This window comes from Poeciliopsis prolifica, unplaced genomic scaffold (assembly GCF_027474105.1).
Source record: "Poeciliopsis prolifica strain line A6 unplaced genomic scaffold, Auburn_PproV2 SCAFFOLD019, whole genome shotgun sequence".
Taxonomy (NCBI): Eukaryota; Metazoa; Chordata; class Actinopteri; order Cyprinodontiformes; family Poeciliidae; genus Poeciliopsis; species Poeciliopsis prolifica.
In genome coordinates, this window is record NW_026562394.1 from 1,324,055 (window position 1) to 1,341,903 (window position 17,849).

At 38.3% G+C, this 17,849-nt stretch overlaps 3 protein-coding genes across 5 annotated transcripts; 1 reads left to right on the forward strand and 2 right to left on the reverse strand.

Annotated features, from left to right (window-relative positions):
- Window positions 1-10: 10 nt before the first annotated feature.
- On the reverse strand, window positions 11-8,036 carry alg9 (ALG9 alpha-1,2-mannosyltransferase). Of its 2 annotated transcripts, XM_055043766.1 has the most exons (15): window positions 7,858-8,036; window positions 6,287-6,422; window positions 6,026-6,160; window positions 5,703-5,773; window positions 5,284-5,372; window positions 4,166-4,301; window positions 3,996-4,083; window positions 3,683-3,788; window positions 2,936-3,058; window positions 2,490-2,644; window positions 2,276-2,405; window positions 2,047-2,194; window positions 1,216-1,345; window positions 1,005-1,135; window positions 11-867 (listed from the first exon to the last, which is right to left on the reverse strand). In XM_055043766.1, the coding sequence occupies exons 1-15, from the start codon at window positions 7,995-7,997 to the stop codon at window positions 744-746; spliced, it is 1,842 nt and encodes a 613-aa protein (XP_054899741.1). In that variant the 5' UTR covers window positions 7,998-8,036; the 3' UTR covers window positions 11-743. The 2 variants fall into 2 exon arrangements, with proteins under 2 accessions (XP_054899741.1, XP_054899742.1); XM_055043767.1 differs by lacking the exons at window positions 5,703-5,773; window positions 7,858-8,036 and having other exon boundaries at window positions 6,287-6,416.
- Window positions 8,037-9,464: 1,428 nt separating this feature from the next.
- fdxacb1 (ferredoxin-fold anticodon binding domain containing 1) lies at window positions 9,465-12,947 on the reverse strand. 2 transcript variants are annotated; one of them, XM_055043888.1, is made up of 6 exons: window positions 12,795-12,947; window positions 12,455-12,711; window positions 12,224-12,380; window positions 11,233-11,436; window positions 10,965-11,123; window positions 9,465-10,870 (listed from the first exon to the last, which is right to left on the reverse strand). In XM_055043888.1, exons 2-6 carry the CDS (start codon window positions 12,630-12,632, stop codon window positions 9,670-9,672), a joined length of 1,899 nt encoding a protein of 632 aa, XP_054899863.1. In that variant the 5' UTR covers window positions 12,633-12,711; window positions 12,795-12,947; the 3' UTR covers window positions 9,465-9,669. The 2 variants fall into 2 exon arrangements, with proteins under 2 accessions (XP_054899863.1, XP_054899862.1); XM_055043887.1 differs by having other exon boundaries at window positions 12,455-12,947.
- A 45-nt stretch (window positions 12,948-12,992) lies between these two features.
- Window positions 12,993-17,600, forward strand: si:dkey-71l1.1 (uncharacterized protein LOC569883 homolog). Its single transcript, XM_055043889.1, is given in 11 exon segments — window positions 12,993-13,316; window positions 13,672-13,867; window positions 14,442-14,509; window positions 14,586-14,646; window positions 14,649-14,677; window positions 15,078-15,179; window positions 15,321-15,426; window positions 15,612-15,734; window positions 16,524-16,600; window positions 16,678-16,780; window positions 16,862-17,600. Coding segments are annotated over 10 exon segments (993 nt in total). The 5' UTR covers window positions 12,993-13,316; window positions 13,672-13,683; the 3' UTR covers window positions 17,002-17,600.
- Window positions 17,601-17,849: the final 249 nt, after the last annotated feature.

A 17,849-nucleotide genomic window follows, 5' to 3' on the forward strand; every position in this document is an offset into this window, starting at 1 on the left:
AAGTAGCACACACAGTCAATCATGAATTTATTCACATTATTCACAAGTTAAATTAACACAGAGTTCCTACACATTTGTCGTTTCCAAATTTCATACTTCTCCAGATTTGTTTGGTCAATATTTTGGCAGAAAGTTTTGAAATACAAAAACCGAACTTTACCATGGATTTATGGAAGAAATATTTGCAGTGGTCGCTCTTCAAAGATGAAACCTGCAAAAACCAAACACTGGGAGGAGAAAATTGTGTAGGAACTCTGTCAACAACACACCCTCATTCATTTATCATTTCCAGACAAGCAGACTTTACATAACTCAGATCAAATGTTCAGAGAAATTCTTCATTTCAGGCCACGTTTTCAAGTACAGCGTAAACAGAAAACAGTTGGATTTGTTGTGCCGTGGCCTATTAAGGTTGATTTAGTGTAAAATCCTGTTTCTGCTTAAGCCTTTAAGACATGAATGTACAAACAAAGACGAAAAAGTAAAAAATGTTTAAAAATGCTCCGCTGATGATTGGCAATCACATCTCCATTCAGAACATCTTCTGACAATCGCTCCAGCCCAAAGCAGACGTGACGTCTTTAAAGAGTCTGCTAATTCACACTTTTTTTTTTTTTTTTACACAAACCACACCACATGCACACTGACACACAAACACCGGCTGCGTGGATCGGATGTAACTGACTCCTAATTTTCTTTTCAATAATCTTGGATGGGATAGGGAGAAGGATCAGGTCCAAGTGTCAGCCCTGGGCCCGCTTACGAGGCTGCTTTTGTCGCCGTGCTTTCAAGATCATGTACCGCCTGTAGGTGGTGTGATGGTCTGATATGAAAGGGATGTAGAAAGCTCTGAAGAGAGGAGAGGATCTGAGAAAAGAAAAAAAAAACTTATTAAAACACGCATCTTTTAACTTCTGTGAACATAGAAAAATAGCATGTTTATTTTAAATATCAAGTGTAGAACTGGAAATTGTCAGAAAGTCTGTCGTAGTCTGTCAAAGTACCTTGAAGCTTGAAGGAAAGGCTTATAAGCAATGACCGACCACTCTTCTTTACTGGTTGAGTAGCGAGGCTCAAGTGGCGTTTCCTCATCTGTCTCCAAATCCACAAGATAGTGGCACTGTTTTATATCTACCTGCACAAAAAAGAAATTTCACAGGTCAGTGAAATTATTACCTACGCAATGCCAAACATCATTATGTCTCATGGTCTCACATATCTGGAAGGCTCCTCCAGGTTCTGGTCGTTCATATTGGCTGGAATGATCTGCGTGGCCTGAAGCCCAGAGGCGTACGGCTGAGGAAGCTGTCCCTTAAACGCTGACTGAATGAAGTGCAGCTGCCAGCTACAAAAGAAGATAAGAATCATCCGCTCTAATTATTAAAACAGATACAGAAATAAAAGTATTTTCTGTAAGTATGTTCTGGTAATTGGATAATAATGAGAGGAGATCATTATGATTTGGCAGGAAAAACTCTCAGAAAGCTTAAAGGAAAAGGATAAATCAAGACAACAGCATTTTATTTGAAACCAACGTCACCTCTGTCTCATCAAAATTCAAGATTTAATACACTCTTGGTACGTTTTAAACCTATAAATCTAAAAGGTCCCCATGGAATTACACAAGATGCTTCTGCAGAGCTTAAAGAGAGCAAGTGGAGATGGATGGGCAACTCGAGGATGGACAAACCAAGAAAGGATGGATGATTGACAAATGGAATGGATGGAGAAACAAGCAGCAGATGGATGAGTGATCAAAAGTTTAAATGAATGTAGAGATGGATGAGTAGAACTTGTTGACATTGAGACGAGGAATAAAATATATTGCTGTATTTTTTCCATAATGTATTATTATCATAATTGTATTTATGTGTTTTTAAAGACTGTGGGATTCCTGTGATATTAGCAATCTTTTGGTAAATCTCCTGTAACCACACAAAATGGTTTATTACTTATATCATGTCTTTCAGTTAACAAAAGGGATGTTTTAAGATTTTCTCACAATCATCCAGAAATGCAAAAACTCTGTTACTAATGAGTACTAACTTGTGAGGCAGAAGGAAGCTGCTTGGGAAGCGGTACCACTCTTTCCCAACACACACACTGACTGGTCGGCCATCGGGGACGGAGTGCAGCGTGGGATCCTTTGCGATGCGGTGAAATTCTGGATACAGGTCCAGAGGAGCATGGTACCCTGTAAACACAACGTAAAACAAAACCTGACCTTACATTGAGCTGATAGACCTGCTGCCAAGACTCTTGTCTGTGCACAAACCTCTGAAGAGAGCGACAGAGCGAGACAGTGACAGCACTGTGAAGGCAACGACAGTGGTTAAAGCCAGCCAGTTGGAGGAAACAGTGTAGTGCTCCAGTCGGTATCGCTGGAACAGGAAGTGGTAGCATTTCTATGGGAAAATAAACTAAGATACTTTATCTGCCTAAACACTCAAAAACATTAAGCCATACACTTGGAAAAAAGCCAATTATACCTGTAAAGACGAGAGTGCTACTGCCCCACTGAGGCAGATGAGAGGGTAGATGGGAAAGAGAAAGCGCTCTTCCTTGTGAGGTCTAGTGAAGAAAACCAACATCCAAAGATACATGGGAGAAAGAGTGAGCCAATATGGGCGGCCCAGATTCTGAACTGCAAAAAAACAAACACATAAAACAATAAATCAACATGTTAAATCACAATCTAATCTGACTATTAGTACAGACACTTTAACCATGCGTAATGTTTAACTATACCTAAACTAAGGGGAACTAATGTGCAGAAGAGCACCAGTAAATGGGTATGTTTCTAACAGTTTGTAATTGTGACACTGTACATGAGATCTTGTTGCAAAAAAACGCCAGGAGTCACAAATGGAAACCTCAGTGCTTTGATTACCATTAAAACAAAAATAAAACAGACAAGAAATGAGTCAGGTCTCACCATTGAACCTGTGCAGCAGCGTCTCCATGAGACCGGTTAGCGGCAGGGAAAACAGCGCCAGAACAAACACCAGGTTGAAGTTCAGGACTCCGTTCAGAAAGTAAAAATGCCACGGCTCCGTACCTGAGAACAGGATGACACAAACAGTCAAATTATCACTTAACTGTGAGTCGCTCCAAATGTTACAACTACCCATCATTTATTTCAAGGCATCTGTCACGAAGATATGCAACTGCAATAAATGTGGATAAAACATGTAATTAGTGACATATGTAATCTGATAATACTTTAAACTAATGTTTGTTCTGTTCAGTATTTTGTCTTTTCCTATGATTAAAAAATACAATAAAGTAGTAGAATCTTTCTTTGTTATTACTTAAATAAAATTATATACAAGTTCATAATTTATTTTAATCTGTATAATTAGATGTGAAAATTAATGGTTAGCTATCCGAATTCATTAGATGTTAAAAAGGACAAAAGTGTTGCAATTTTTAATTTGATCTTATGGAAAAAAAATCTTGTAATAATTACTTTTCTAAAGCAGCCATTAAATGTTAAACATTAAATCCTGGCACTAAACAATGAACAATGTTCCTCACAAACAAAATTCTCAGATTGTTTAAAGCATTCTATTGAAATATTAAATTATAATGTTCCTCTGAGTTGTTTATTTATCTGACATAATTTTTAAAAGAATGTGACTAAGAAAATGAGAAACGGTTGTGATGTACTTGTGCAAATTACCATAAAGATCAGGCCCATGTTCTGTAAAGACATTGTAAAGCAGGATATTGAGAGGAGCAATCACCAGTTTGCCATAAAAGAAGGAGTCCACTGCCACCAGAGGGACCTTGAAAATGTGAACAAGATGGAGGCGAAAATAAATAACACAGTTCTTCATTTATGAACACAGAAAACATTAAAAAGTGCATACTGTGTAATTTTCTGTATAATTGAAAAACAAAATGTAATCTCTCTCTAGTTTGACTCAAAAACAAGATGGAGATTTTTCTAAAAGTTTATTTATTTCACAACATATTATAGTGAATATTCTCACCAGCAGCAGAAGCAAAGCAAGAGCGCACCAGATCAAGAAACTCTTCCACTCTCTCTTTATCACCAGCAGGTCGAACGCGATCGGAAACCTGCACAGATAATTAACACGGTGTCATTCAGATATTCTGAATTTTACTTTTAAAAAGGGAGTGTTACTATTTACCATCTTACCCAATCAAGGCAGAAAATGGCCAGCCAACTATTCCACCGGCGGCCACGCCCATAACAGCCAGTGGTATTGAGTCCTGAAACCACCCCGTCATGGCAATCAGGGTCGTGTACATGCAGAAAGAGGAAGGCAGAAAAGCTGAGGAAAAAAAGCAGAAAAAATAAAAACTATGAATGGTCAGGAATAAAAAGCAGACAAAAACCTGTCAAAGATTCATACCACATTCTAAGAATACTAACTGGAGGCTTGTTCTTGTTAAAAAGAGTCATAGCATGCTATGTTAATGAACCAATACAATCCACTGTCACCACATCCTCATCCAGAAAGAGGGATTGCTGCTGCATCAGGGATTTGATGCCCTCGGCTGAGTTTCCTTACGCTTTGCAAATTGGTCAAATAAATTAAACTTGACTGGATGGTTTTCTAACTAGAATGAAATTGGAATGCATGTAAACTGACTCTGAATCTGTCTACATGATTGTATTAGTCTGACTACAAATATCTGTGTTTAAATTGGTCTTCTAAAGTGCTTCTTGTTCCATATTGACACTGTATACATAGAATAATTCAAACTGAATTAATGTCATCTAAGCTTTGGTTGCATAAGCAAATTGAGGGAGCAGGGGGAGAGCAAGTCGTCTTGAACTTGTGCAACTCTAAGTCTTAAAGGCAAAGAGAGTGCTTTGGAAAACCACCTTAAAAAAGAAATAATTATTTTATTATTTTTAGAATTTTCTGAATTTCAGCCAAAAACCCCCAGAAAACATTCAGGACATGTTTCTGTACTCCCCAAAAAACTTAAAAAAAGTAAATAAGATCTGAAATCTAAGAAATGGTGGCTACACAGCTGCTGTTTTCTGGGGTTGGATTTTTTTTTGTTTCATATTGTAAGCAGACAGATATAAGGATAAATTATGTAATTATTAATGATAGCCTAACCTATATAATTGTACAATGTGCCAGCCCCAACTCATCTGTCATGTTCCTGAAAAAGCTAAATATCCACTGCCCATGACATTTCTCTAGCTTTTAGTTTTCATAATAGGTAGTTTATTAAGCTGCAGCAATTATATATCAAACAATAAAACCGGCGGATAAGCTAGGAATAAATCTGACCAACCTGCCGAGGAGCAGAACATTCCCGTGCTCAGTACAAGGAATGCCAACATCAGCCTTCCCACATGCAAACCAAACTTCTTACAAACTGCCCTGCATCACAGCAAACAAACAAATCAAATACTTTACTTCAACTCCATACAACTTACAAAATGCATTCAAGCACTGCCAGGTCAAAAACTAAAAGAAATCTCACGATACTGAAAGGATCTGACTGTTCCTTTAGTTTACCAAAAATTAATCTCAGCAGAAACCTTCAGTGGGGACCTCATGCTAAAAAAAGCAGCGCTTTAAAGAATAAGACGCTCTGCAGAAGATCAGTTCAAACATGGCGACATGATAAGTTGTTTTTTAACCAGGCAGTGTAAAACTTAACATAATTTCAAAGTGCTATATTACTATCTTGTTTTTAGATAAACTCACTTGTAAAAATAGAGTTCACAGACACAGCAGCAGAATGCTAACACACATCGCACAAAGTAGAACACCAACACCTGAAACACAACATAACAGGTTTTAAATCAAAGAGAATGTTTTGGCATTGTGATTTGCAGCCGTGTGTATTTTTTAAAAAAATCCTATAATTCAAAAGACAAGAGTTCTTAAAAACATTGTTCTAATAGTAAGGCTGAGGTTCATGTCAATATAGGTCATTTATTATGAACGAAACTTGATGACTCTCAGCAAAACATAAAAAAATTTAAACATCTACATCAAAAACTGAGATTACAGCTTGTGATACTTACCTTGTTAGTCTGTAGAACATGGGCATGCAAACAAGCAGGAAGCGCATGCAGCCATAAGTAAGCGTAGGATCTGATGGCATACAGTGGGGAATATTCCCATGTTTGCATTCCTGTCCCATACAAGAGAAAGTGCATCTGTGGAAACACAACGTGAGAAAATCAACTGAAACAATGCAGAATTTGGAAGAAAGATTTTGAGGCGATTTTGATCATTATAAGCATCATAAACGACTTCAATTTCTATTGGAAAGTGGAACTTACAGGCTCCCAGTAGTTAAATGTCTCATCACAGTCTGAGATGTTGCTGAGCAAAGCAGCACAAAAGCGTGCAGAGAGGAGACATTTAAATGCTGTTGACCCCTCTGGAGCCCACACCTGCCCTCCACGACTTATCGGCCTGTTGAAGACAAGAAAACAGCCTCGTTTAAAACTTTACAGTCAACATGCATAAGATTCGAAGAATGCACTGAGCATATTTAAAAGGTTGCAAAATATTGACAACTTATGTAAAAAAAAATACTTACATAACTTATAGAAAGTTATTTTTAAATCAAATATAATTGCTCCATGTGGGCAATATGCTCATTACAGTGTTTTACTAATTAATGATTAACTATGCATTTAGCTTTATTTTTTTTTAAATCAGTCCAAACAAATTGAAAATTGTCAAAATGATTTAACTTAAAAATATATATAAACTTGCAATGAAAAACAAAGTACATCTCAGAGATAATCACTTGTGAAGAGCCTGAAAGACTGTCCCAGAAAACAAAAATATATTACAGTATGTCTCACCAGCACACTTCAATATTTTTAATAATAAATATACATCGTACAGGTGCATCCGGTCAACAATACACTTTTGAGTGCTTATCCTATTTTTTTATTGTTTATTGTTTTCCCAAGGGCTATATATCAATGTCAGAATACCAATGAAAGAGTGATAGATAACATTACTGTCATAGAGAAAATATTTTGGTTAATTCATCAGCAGTTATAATAGTTTCATTTTGTTTAAAATCAAATGATTATCTCACAAGCAGGAGTATTTTTCTTCAAGACTACATTGTGAAAATCTGGTCCCTGACCATGCCTATTCACAGCCAGCATGTATCTTAGCAAAATATATTTTAATATACCTGGCTTACTGTGTCTACAAAGAGTAATTGTATTCGGAAATCCTGCATGTCCTGATAATATATTCATTCGTAAAAACCTTCGTCTAAAGACTAAACACTACATGAGCTTTCCCGGTATTAAAGTGAGTATATTTAACATACTCTGTGTTGTAAGGATGTGATTGGTGTCGCAAGACTTCTTTGTTTCACATCTTTCACCACATCGGATTAGATAGACGGCTCAGATCCAGCCAGAGCTGATCCAATGCTGCTTTATTATTAAGACACGTCATCCCATAAAGCTGTCAACATTTTATCTGGATGGCTTCAGTGAGGTAGCAAAAGCAACAGTCGCTGGCATGACAATAGCGCTGGAATTGACACCAAAAAGCTGTTATCTTTCTAAAAATGTGCCGTAGCTTCTGGGGAGAATGAATGAATCTGATCAGGTAAACCCAAACCCCCTTATTGAACCGCAACAGCTACAGATCTACAATGCTGAGCTGCGCTACAATTAACTGTCCGTTGGGGGTTTATTACCGTGAGCAGACAGTCTTATTAATTATCCAGTGGAGCTAGGCAAATGCTTTTTTATCGCTTTGTTATTGTCGGAACTTGCTGTGAAGTAGCTAGCTGGCGAAGCTAGCTGTCAGTCACTCCATAGAGCTCTCAACATCGTAGACTCAAACGTCTCTTCTTCGGGCTCCTACTCACTCTTGCCGGGTCTCTGTTATTTTGCTTTCATCGGTGCCTTTCTCTTCTTTCGTCGGCCGGGCTTCGGCTGGGACGTTCACGTTGTTTGCATCCTGTCTGCTGCCTCGTCTGGCTCGCTGCCGAAGCGCCTTGGCCGCCATGTTTCACCAGCCCTGCTCTGCCGAGTTGCGCTTCGGTCATTTTCGTCTCTGTTCGGTTATTGAGCCCAACTTCGTTTCTTCTTCTCATTGACGTCCCGTAGAGCATCAGCATGAAGCAAGAATAAAACATTTGTTTTCTTTATATAACTTAGAAAATTAATGTAAAAATAATTATTTAAAAGGTTGATGTCTACAGAGAATCTAAAAATGGAGCTTAAAATTAATATTTATTTGTTTATATATTTATAAACAAATATAAATACATATAAATATATTTATATGTTTATAAAATGTTTATATATTTTATGTACACACACAAACATTTATATAAATCTAACCTTAAGTTTACATAACTGTACACCATATTAATCCACAAAGTTATAATTTATATAATTATGAATGATAACAGCAGTGAGTGTGTCACATCTTTCTCCACTGATTGAGCCCAATCAGAAAAAAACCCCACTAAGACTTTACAGTTGAGAATTTTTACACAAATCTTTCTTAATGCGATATCATTGTTTATAAGGCTTGAACAGGATTTGATAATTGTATTGATGCATATTATGATTTGCACATCCAATGATGTGCAAATCATATGATATGAAGTTCAGGCTTTTCATTTCAGCATAATCACTCCAGTCAGACGGCTTACAAATTTACTGTTACAATTGCTCCTTACAATAGCAACAGAATTAAGAAAGTAACGCAAGACATAGACGCAATCTAATAATTTAGTTTCAAAATAATAAAAGGAATGACATGTAGAGGAAGAATGATTGCTGCATTGCAAACAAACATTAAAAGCAAACAAAAATGTATATATATAATAAGGAAAAATGAGCAGCAGTTTAATTTCTTAATATTGATTAAAAAGCACATACTTTACTGAGTGATAGGTGAAAAGCAGAAAAGAAAGTGTTGGACTGTCATTGGACAGGGTGAAAAGGGCTCATTAGTCAAATTGATTCACTGCAGACTGCAGAAGCTAAGTAGTTCCAAAAGGTGGCAGTAGTGCAACACTTAGAAACTTAAATTTGTATTTGTAAATAATTAGTTCTGTGTCATATATGTGTTTAAGATTCGTTTACAAAACACATCTTTTGTAAAGGTGAAATGCTCTTTTTCTCAGTCTTTGATTCATTCATTCATAACTTTACTGGATTGAAAATGAACAGATGACGTCGACAAAGTGGAGGAATATTAAATAGGATTTGCTTCTTTACACTCCAATGTAAACATGTTATTGACAGATTTTTTTAAATTATTTTTATATTCATGAATATTATTCATTTGGTATTTTGTCTTAATATCAATGATCAAAATGATATGATTCTGATTATGAAACAATTTCTTTTGGGGGCTGAGAGGATTTGTTTATTTCTAACATATAAGAAATAAAGCCTTAAAATAATCTACATTTTCTATTTTACAATAATTTTCAGTTGATCAACGTTTCAGCTTCAATAGTAGGTTTATTATATGGTTATGAGACGAACATACACTGAATGATTTCAGTCACATTTTCAAATGCATAATACAACAACCACATTTTCAACCATTGTAAACATCCGACTAAAGATTTTCTACTAAATTTTCTTCCAGCTAAAAGCACACGTGGAGAACGAAAATGTCTGAATTATTAATGTCTCCCAACAGTTTATGTGAAGTGCTACCTGACTGTAACCTGCACACGAGACGAGAGCAAAACCTCCAGCTCTTTGTGAAATGTCAGGGCTTGTGTGTGTGACAGGGCGTGTGTGTGTGAGTGGTAGATGAGTCTGTAACAATAACTGGTCTGACTCAGATCAGGGTGCGAGAATGTGTCGATGAGTTTGACTTGCTCCACAGTTCCACAGCTTGCCTCTCGGACAATAGCGTAGAACATTTTCTCATCCCACGCAGGCCCCGTCCAGAAGCTGATGTCAAAGGAGAAGGATTCTGGGTACAGAGAAAAAGGTTGAAAATACGTCCCTGGTGGTGGACAGAGAGAGAACTGTTTTAGGAAGCGTGGGTCGTGACTCCAAAGCAGACGCCAGTCAGGCAGTGAGAAAAAGAGAACAGCAAGGAGGTCTAAATTTAGAGATGCACTGACAGTGACGTGGTTGTTGCCGTCAGCTGTGTTGCTTGCAAACACTTTACCGATCAAACCCATCGGCTGAGCCACCAGATGTAGGCTTTTCTCTTCTGTAACTATGGAGACCCCATAGGGAGAGAGGAGCACTTCCAGCTCATGTCCTATCAATTTAACAGGCTCACTTTCCAAAGGGAAAACACCTGTGAGGAGAATCTCGTGAAAGGCAGGCAGAGCCCAAAGGCTGATGGGCACGCTCCTGAACACCACTCCACTAATACCAAACAATAAGCTAGAAGACCCATTACAGCCGTCACAGGCTTCTTCTGTCTTACTGTCCTCAACCTCAGAACTTTGATCAATTTCCTCTTGAGGCTCTGCATTACCAATGACATCTTTGTTTATGAAGAGCTCTTTCAGCTGAGGAATCAATGATGGACGCAGCAGGTAAAGACCCCCTTCCACTTCCAAATTAAAATCATGGCAGCACATAGACTGTAAACTCTCAGTTCCTTTACTCCACACTCTGTCCGCCTTGGTAGGAGGTGAAGTGGCTTTAATGTTTGAGCAATCTGCATCGTCTTCTTGAGCCTGAGAGTTGAGTTCTTTCTGAAGCAAGTGAATCCAGTAATACTGCAAATTGTCAAGATCGTGGCAGCATGTCTGCAGTTGCTTGGCTGATATGAGGTAGGGGAAAAGGTCTCTTTTCATGGACACTGGCCAATGTTCCCCTATGCCTTCAACAAGAAAGTCCTGCACCAACTTAACAGGATGGATGGAATCTGAGGAGAGGAACCCCCTAAGGAGAAAAAAAATAGATAGTAAGACCTCCTTGCTCATTCACCACAAATAATTTTGTAGTGAATCATTTTGTATATATCCAGTTCCAGTACCTGGATACATAATCACTGAGCTCAGCTGGAATGTTATAGTGGACTGTCTCCCCTTCAATAACCTCCGCCATCTGTACTATCTGGACAGGAGTGAATGGGGTGCTGCGTGAAAACACATGCAGCAGAGCTTTTTCCACATGAAAGCCTTTATCTTGGCTCCTGCACAACAGCAACACGCTTGTTAAACAATGTTGGATCCCAAATACATACTGCAAAACACACAGAGGACACACAATCCTACACTTCAACACTCACCTTGACTTCTTACCTGTATCCAGTGGACTTGTAGCTTGGGAGGTTGTCACTTTCAAACTGTTGCACAGCGCTGAGAATGAGGTGAGCTTCGGCTGCCATGGCACTCACCTGCCAGCTGTTGTGCCACTCACGTTTCGGCTGGTCCGCCGGAGTCCCGCCTTGTCCGTTGCACAGGGAGACGTGAACCTCCCCATCCTCGGCCAGAACCTCAACACAACTGGAAGTTAAAAATAGAAATTTAAATTGGACATCTATCAGAACTCCTGAGGACTTCATAAAAGTTGAAACATACAGTATTAGGCCCACGGGACTTTGAGTTTGACACATATGCTTTTCAGTGTCAAAAGGTTTAAGTCTGACTATGCTTGGAAAAACAAAATACCTTTTTAGACAATTTTTATTGTCCATTAATGCTTAAAACGATCTATTTATTTATCAATTGATCCATTTGTCTAGCTATCCATGTGTTTGTTCATCCATCCAGTCGTCTATTTATCCATCCATCCATCCATCCATCCATCCATCCATCCATCCATCCATCCATCCATCCATCCATCCATCCATCCATCCATCCATCCATCCATCCATTCATAACTCTATCAACTTGTAATCAATCCATCCAATCACACATCCTCCTGTTCATTTATTTATCTATTTACTCCTCCATCCATATATTTGTCTATCCATCTATTCATTTCAGTCATATTTGTTTGTCCATTCATGCATCTAAATAATGAATGAATTGGATGGACAAACATTTTATGGTTTGTCCATCCAACCATGAAATGAACATCCATTCAGTCAACATCCATCTTATTTGTTTGTCCATTCATTAATCATAAAAAATATGTGAATACTTCCACCATGAATTTCTTTTTCAGTTAGTTTAGATTTTAAGTACAGAGCGAGAACTCTGTACTTAAAAAAGTTTGGTATTTGGATGTGAAAAATGTGTAGAAACCGCCTTGCATGTGAAGACAAGAAGACGTGAGGTGCTGTTTAACCTGAGGAAGAAGTTTTTGAGAAGCTCTCTGTTCTTTTTCACCCCACTCTTCCTCCCACAGTGGGGGAAGTTGAACACCACTCGGTCAAACACACGGCCCTTCAGGAAGGCGCACTGCCCCAGCTTTGTGCAATCCACCTCAAATAGGACACTTCCTCCTGAATAACAAGGACGAGAAGTAACCACTAAAATCCAACATAAAATCAGCCACAGATCCTGGAGCTCTCGGTACCTGAATCCTTGATGGTCTGGATGTTGGCGGCGGCTCCATCGTGCCGCAGTGCCTCCTCTTGATGCTGCAGGCAGGTGGCCGTGATGTTGCTCCCCGATTCAGAGTCCAACTTACACAGTGAGGAGGAGAAGGAGAAGTTCCCCTCGCCCACCAGCAGAATGGACCGTGAAGGTGACATGTCACACACACCCGAGAAGAGAGGCTTAATTTCTGAATTTCCCCAACAAGTTGCTCTGACGTTGTTCTGGCGTTTGATGCTTTGAGACAGAAATAATGAGACGACGACAAGCGACGGAGAACACTTTCTGTCCTTCTGCTTAACGGTCTAATAAAAACTCACCAGCTGCATTTTTAATGAAACCTCCACGTTTAGCGTCTAAAACGGACACTTTTTGGTTGTTAGCTATTTTTACTTTATGTTAAAGATAAACAAATGACCTTCCTGTAGTCGTCGCTGCTTCTGTGGTACTGACAACTGAAGTCACCTGTGGCAACCGACTCTGGTGTCGCACATAAATTGTCCGACGGGAAACAAATCCCCAATTCGTTACGCAATTTTCCCTGAACTCTCACGTCCTATAAACATCAAATCGTGGTCCTACGAATAAAAAAAATAGTCATAGCTGTGATTTTCTCATCGTTACATAGAAATGTGCTAATTTTTAGCCCCCGTATTCATAATTATGTGTATGGAGGGAAGGGTTTGCAGGAGCGACTCAGGATCTTGGACAGGGAGGAATCTACAGCATCACTTGATCTGCAGCATCAGTTCGCATATTTTAAGTTATTCGTTTATTTAGGAAGTAAACATCCCTGACAGCGTTTCTGATGTGCGGTTCCCAGTTTCGCTCGGGATTTTAAGGTACCCCGATTACATTAGGAGTTTATAATGAAATAGTCTTCACCTATACATGCCAGATTTTACTGATGCTAAGGTCATGCTAGCTAACTGAATTGCTGCACTTAGTTATGGAACCAGTGCCTATCCATCTCATTCATAATTGTAGCTACACTTTTCCTGTTAATCTGTTTAAATTTTCCACACAATTCATTCTGCATTGCTACTCTCTTTGGTACAAATCTGTAACTATAATATGTTTATGCTTGTTCTCATGCAGGATTCCATATTACAGATATATAAAAGTGCATGTTAAGGTAGCAGGTATGCAAATAAATGTGTCATAAATGTGCTCTTTGTCTCTATGTTCCTTTGGAAGCATTGTGCCCACATGGGCAGTGTTCTGGCTTTGTCTTCCAATCCGGGCCATCAGAACTGGCCTTTCTCCAAGGATCATCTTCCTTCTCGCTGGGACGCACATCCTGCCCACTGGGACCGGCCACCACGCTGGGAGAGGAGAGATGGGCGCCTACCCAACCCTGGCAGCTTTCACTCTCTCCACAGGAGCTCCAAAGGTAGCTTTCGGTTGATGAACCAAGATCTGTGGAGTGAACACTATGACTCCACATCTTAAAACACCAAAAACACCAAAATCTTAAAATTCAATTGTATTTTCTTTGGATTTTATAAGATATACCAACACAAAATGGTGTGTAGTCATGCTTATGTCACACCGTTCATTCTTTATCACAAACCTATATATACATATTTATGTTTTTGGCTTTTTGTTCTCTAACATTCCCTAATAGGTCTCCAAGACCTTCACAAAACAGCTGGATTTATACCTAATTGTGCACAGGTGAACGCCATTTAAATATTTGATGAAGGCATCTTGTTGCACTGTATTTAGTTTTGGAGTATTAGATTGAAAAAGGGAAAAATTTCTATTTGGAAAAAAGAAAAAAAAAAAAATTTCCTTCTGCAATTATACTTTGCTTTGTGTTGGCTTACCACAAAAAAATCCAAGTAAAATACATTGAGGTTTGAAGTTGTAATGTGAAAAAACTCAAAGACTATTAGTACCTTATGCAGTGCTGTTTACCATTCTATTCATGTTTTATTTTTGTTGTTCTTCATTGTCCCCACCAGATGTTTTTCCTCAGCAGATTGAGGGTGTCAAGATGATTATCAATAAAACTTTGAGTAGTTTTTTTAAGGTGACTCTTCATTATTTACATTTATATTTTGGAACAATATTTTTATCTTTGACTAAAGTAAAGAACCTATTTCCAGGTCAGTCATACCCTCCACCTCAGTGCTGTAAGTCCCTCCTACTATCGGTTCCACGTGGAGCATTGCAGTCTGACGACTACAGCAAGGACAAGGTTGGACCCAAATAGTCGAATATCTAAATTATTACTGCTTTTCAGAGTTTCTGCTTAGTTCTGAAAAGTTTAGAAAATTATGGATTTTAGTTTAGGATAAGTGTGGAAGAAAACATACGACCCAAATACAGTTATATTTGCAGTCTTTTATTTTGAACCTTGTTAATATCTGAACTTTAAAAAGTACAACTGGTTTGTTTATAAAACGGGTTAAATAAATGATGCACATAGAAGTATGAGCATGTGACTTACAGATTCAAATCATTCAATTTGATTCTGGAAAAGTATAACATTTTGACTTAGCATATCTGTAGAAACCCTCGCTTTGTTAACATAATTTTAGAAGCTATAGTAATAATAAAATAAATAAAGAAATTTTCTTTGTCTTATCCAATTTTAGGATGCCCCAGCTTTGATTGGTGAAATGAACTCTTCAGGTAGTCTGAACGCTCACGCTCTCCTTCATCTCACCGAGCGCGTTCGAGCCAGAACGGTATTCCAGGTGAGTTTCCCGGTGTCTTTTGGGGCCGTTTATATCCGTCCCATTTGCAGCATCCATAGAAGTCCAATCCTTCTTTAAAAACTGGCGCAGATTTTTTTTAATTTATTTTTTAAAAAGCTCACAGCTTGAACTGTATTTCAGACCCAGCAGTCTCAGTTCGTAACGTGGCAGTTTGAAACCGAGTACAGGGGGAGCGACTTCACCGCTGCTGTGACAGTGGCCAACCCAGACATCCTCAGAGAGTCAGGTCAGAAATGGCTAAGTCGCAACTAAAAATATAAGCAATATATACATTTTTGCTTGGTGTTGTAAAAGATAGTTTAAATGTGTCAATTTTATGTAAAACTTAACAATTTGCACAGTTTGAAGCATTTTTCAAGTTTTTTATAATGTCTCTGTGGTAACTTCTTATTACATACATCCTGTGTGCAGTTATTCTGGTGGCACACTTCCTACAGAGTGTGTCATCTGGCCTGGTGTTGGGAGGAGAACTGGTGTACCACCGAGGGCGAGCAGAGGAAGGAGGAATTCTGACTCTGGCTGGACAGTACTCAAGTGAGATGTTGTTCTTCCACTGTTATAGGCACTTTCTTACCCTTTGACATTTTTATAAGGTTGAAAACAAAAAAGAGGCCTATTTTTGATCAATAATTTCAGAATAAGTTGCTTTCCTGTGTTCTCTTTCCTTGAACATGTGCCTCAGATTTTCTGTTGGATTTTTTCCCGTTAACTTAAGAAGGCAGATTTTTTTTGTCTGCTAAATCATATTTATGTTCACAGTTTTATGCTTCACAAAAAGGCCAATGATTATCTTTTTTCAGTTTCTGTTAACCAATACCACCAGAGTTTTACACAAAATGCCCTCATATTATTAAAGTATATGATGTGCACCACTAACAAGCTTCCAGTGGTGTTTGTACAGAGCTAAATTAGTCTCATAAATATTCACAAAGCACACAATGGTATTTGGATGCGTATAGAAAGATTTGTAAATGTACCACATAATTTACAAATGTGTATAACAATGCATAAAAGCGTACCTCAAGATTCACATATGTGTAAACGGTTTGTTGAATTTACATGTTTCAAACTATACAAGTAGTAATAAATTACGCATACAAATCTGAAAATACACGTGCACAAATCGCCAACGCGTATCGGTCAATTCGAGGCCACAGATCAGCTTGCCTGCACTTTCGACTTTTGAGATTTTCTTACAGCATCATCTCACTTTGGTTTCACAAGTGAAAATTATGTGTTTAGGCTGGTGAAAAACTGGGATGTGATGTATTATACCTATATTTTTCAAAAGGCTTCTCTTTATTTTACTTTGTTGCCATATAGGACCAAACTGGGTCGCAACCCTTAATGCTGGCAAAGGCGGCGCCCATGCTAGCTATTATCACAGAGCCAACAAACAGGTCTGAACAATAACAGCTTGCCTGTTATGTACTTATTATTTGTGTAGAGCATGCTAAGGGAAAATTTGTTTTGCCAGATCCAAGTTGGGGTGGAGTTTGAAGCCAGCACCAGGACGCAGGAGACAACAGCCTCCTTTGGGTACCAGATGGATCTCCCAGAGGCCAACATGGTTTTTCGAGGTAGTCTAAGGTGATTTTAACTAAGGTTGCTACTGCCAAAAAAATCAGTGTATCAGGCATCTTTTTATGGCAAATATTCAGGTATGATCAACAGCCGGTGCATCATTGGAGGTGTGTTGGAGAAGCGTCTTACCCCGCTTCCTGCCACCCTGATTATGGGAGCCTTTGTGAACCACAGAGGTGACAAGCTGCAGGTCGGGCTGGGCGTCAACGTGGGATGACCCTCCACATCCTTGAACTGGAATTATGAAAAGAATGTCACGACATCAATCTGGAGACCTACGTTTGAGATTTTTTTAAAAATGCACCGACTTAAAGGCATCACCTGCACTGAAACTCTTTCTGTTGGTTTAACTCCATGTATCTCACCTTGAAAACTACCTCTCAATAACAAGGTGATGTTTTCTGATTATGGGGAAAGTTCTGTGCCAGAGGAATGGATGATTCTTCAGAAGGGAGCATCACCCTCTGAACTTTGAAAGATGAAAGTGAAATTGTACTGTATATTTAGAGTGTCAATTTTACAATGTCGGTAGTCATAAAGAAATGTAAAAATATACACATGAAATGACAAAAATGTACTTCCCATTTTAGTGATTTACCTTGAAATTATGTATTGTTGATTCTTCTGCAAGCTGTTTCTAAAAGAGAAATTTAAAAAATTATGATATTTTACATTTTTCACAAAGCCACTGGTCAGGAGTAAATCTGCGAACAACAAAATCAAAAGATGGAAAAATTTTGTGGCATCTATCTTTCAGGCGTTATGAGTTTGCAAGCACTGTCTGGCATTAAAAAAAAACAAAATCACCGGCCTGAAGCAAGTTTTAGCTCTCAAATGAAATAAATACAGCTAGTTTAAATCTGTATAAATTTTTGTCTGCAGTTGATGTTAATATGATCTCCAAAGAAATACAGAGGAGCAAAGCAGATGGATCTGAGGGCATCTATGCACAGATTTGTATCTTATATGTTTGCCCAAAAAGGCATGTAAAAACACAAATTTGGCATTTTCAGTCCTATTTGACAAATTCTAAATATTTTAAATCTGTACTGTATAATCCACTTA

What these genes read in the sequence shown, in the direction of transcription:
- fdxacb1 (XM_055043888.1), bottom strand. Translation starts at nt 12,632, where the DNA reads ATGTCACCTTCACGGTCCATTCTGCTGGTGGGCGAGGGGAACTTCTCC. An exon ending in CTCAAAAACTTCTTCCTCAG is followed by an intron (nt 11,437 to 12,223) that starts GTTAAACAGCAC and finishes TTTAACTTCCAG; the next exon opens with TTGTGTTGAGGTTCTGGCCG. An exon ending in CTCAGTGATTATGTATCCAG is followed by an intron (nt 10,871 to 10,964) that starts GTACTGGAACTG and finishes TTTTCTCCTTAG; the next exon opens with GGGGTTCCTCTCCTCAGATT.
- alg9 (XM_055043766.1), bottom strand. Translation starts at nt 7,997, where the DNA reads ATGGCGGCCAAGGCGCTTCGGCAGCGAGCCAGACGAGGCAGCAGACAG. An exon ending in ATAACAGAGACCCGGCAAGA is followed by an intron (nt 6,423 to 7,857) that starts GTGAGTAGGAGC and finishes TGTCTTCAACAG; the next exon opens with GCCGATAAGTCGTGGAGGGC. An exon ending in ACATGGGCCTGATCTTTATG is followed by an intron (nt 3,059 to 3,682) that starts GTAATTTGCACA and finishes TCCTGTTCTCAG; the next exon opens with GTACGGAGCCGTGGCATTTT.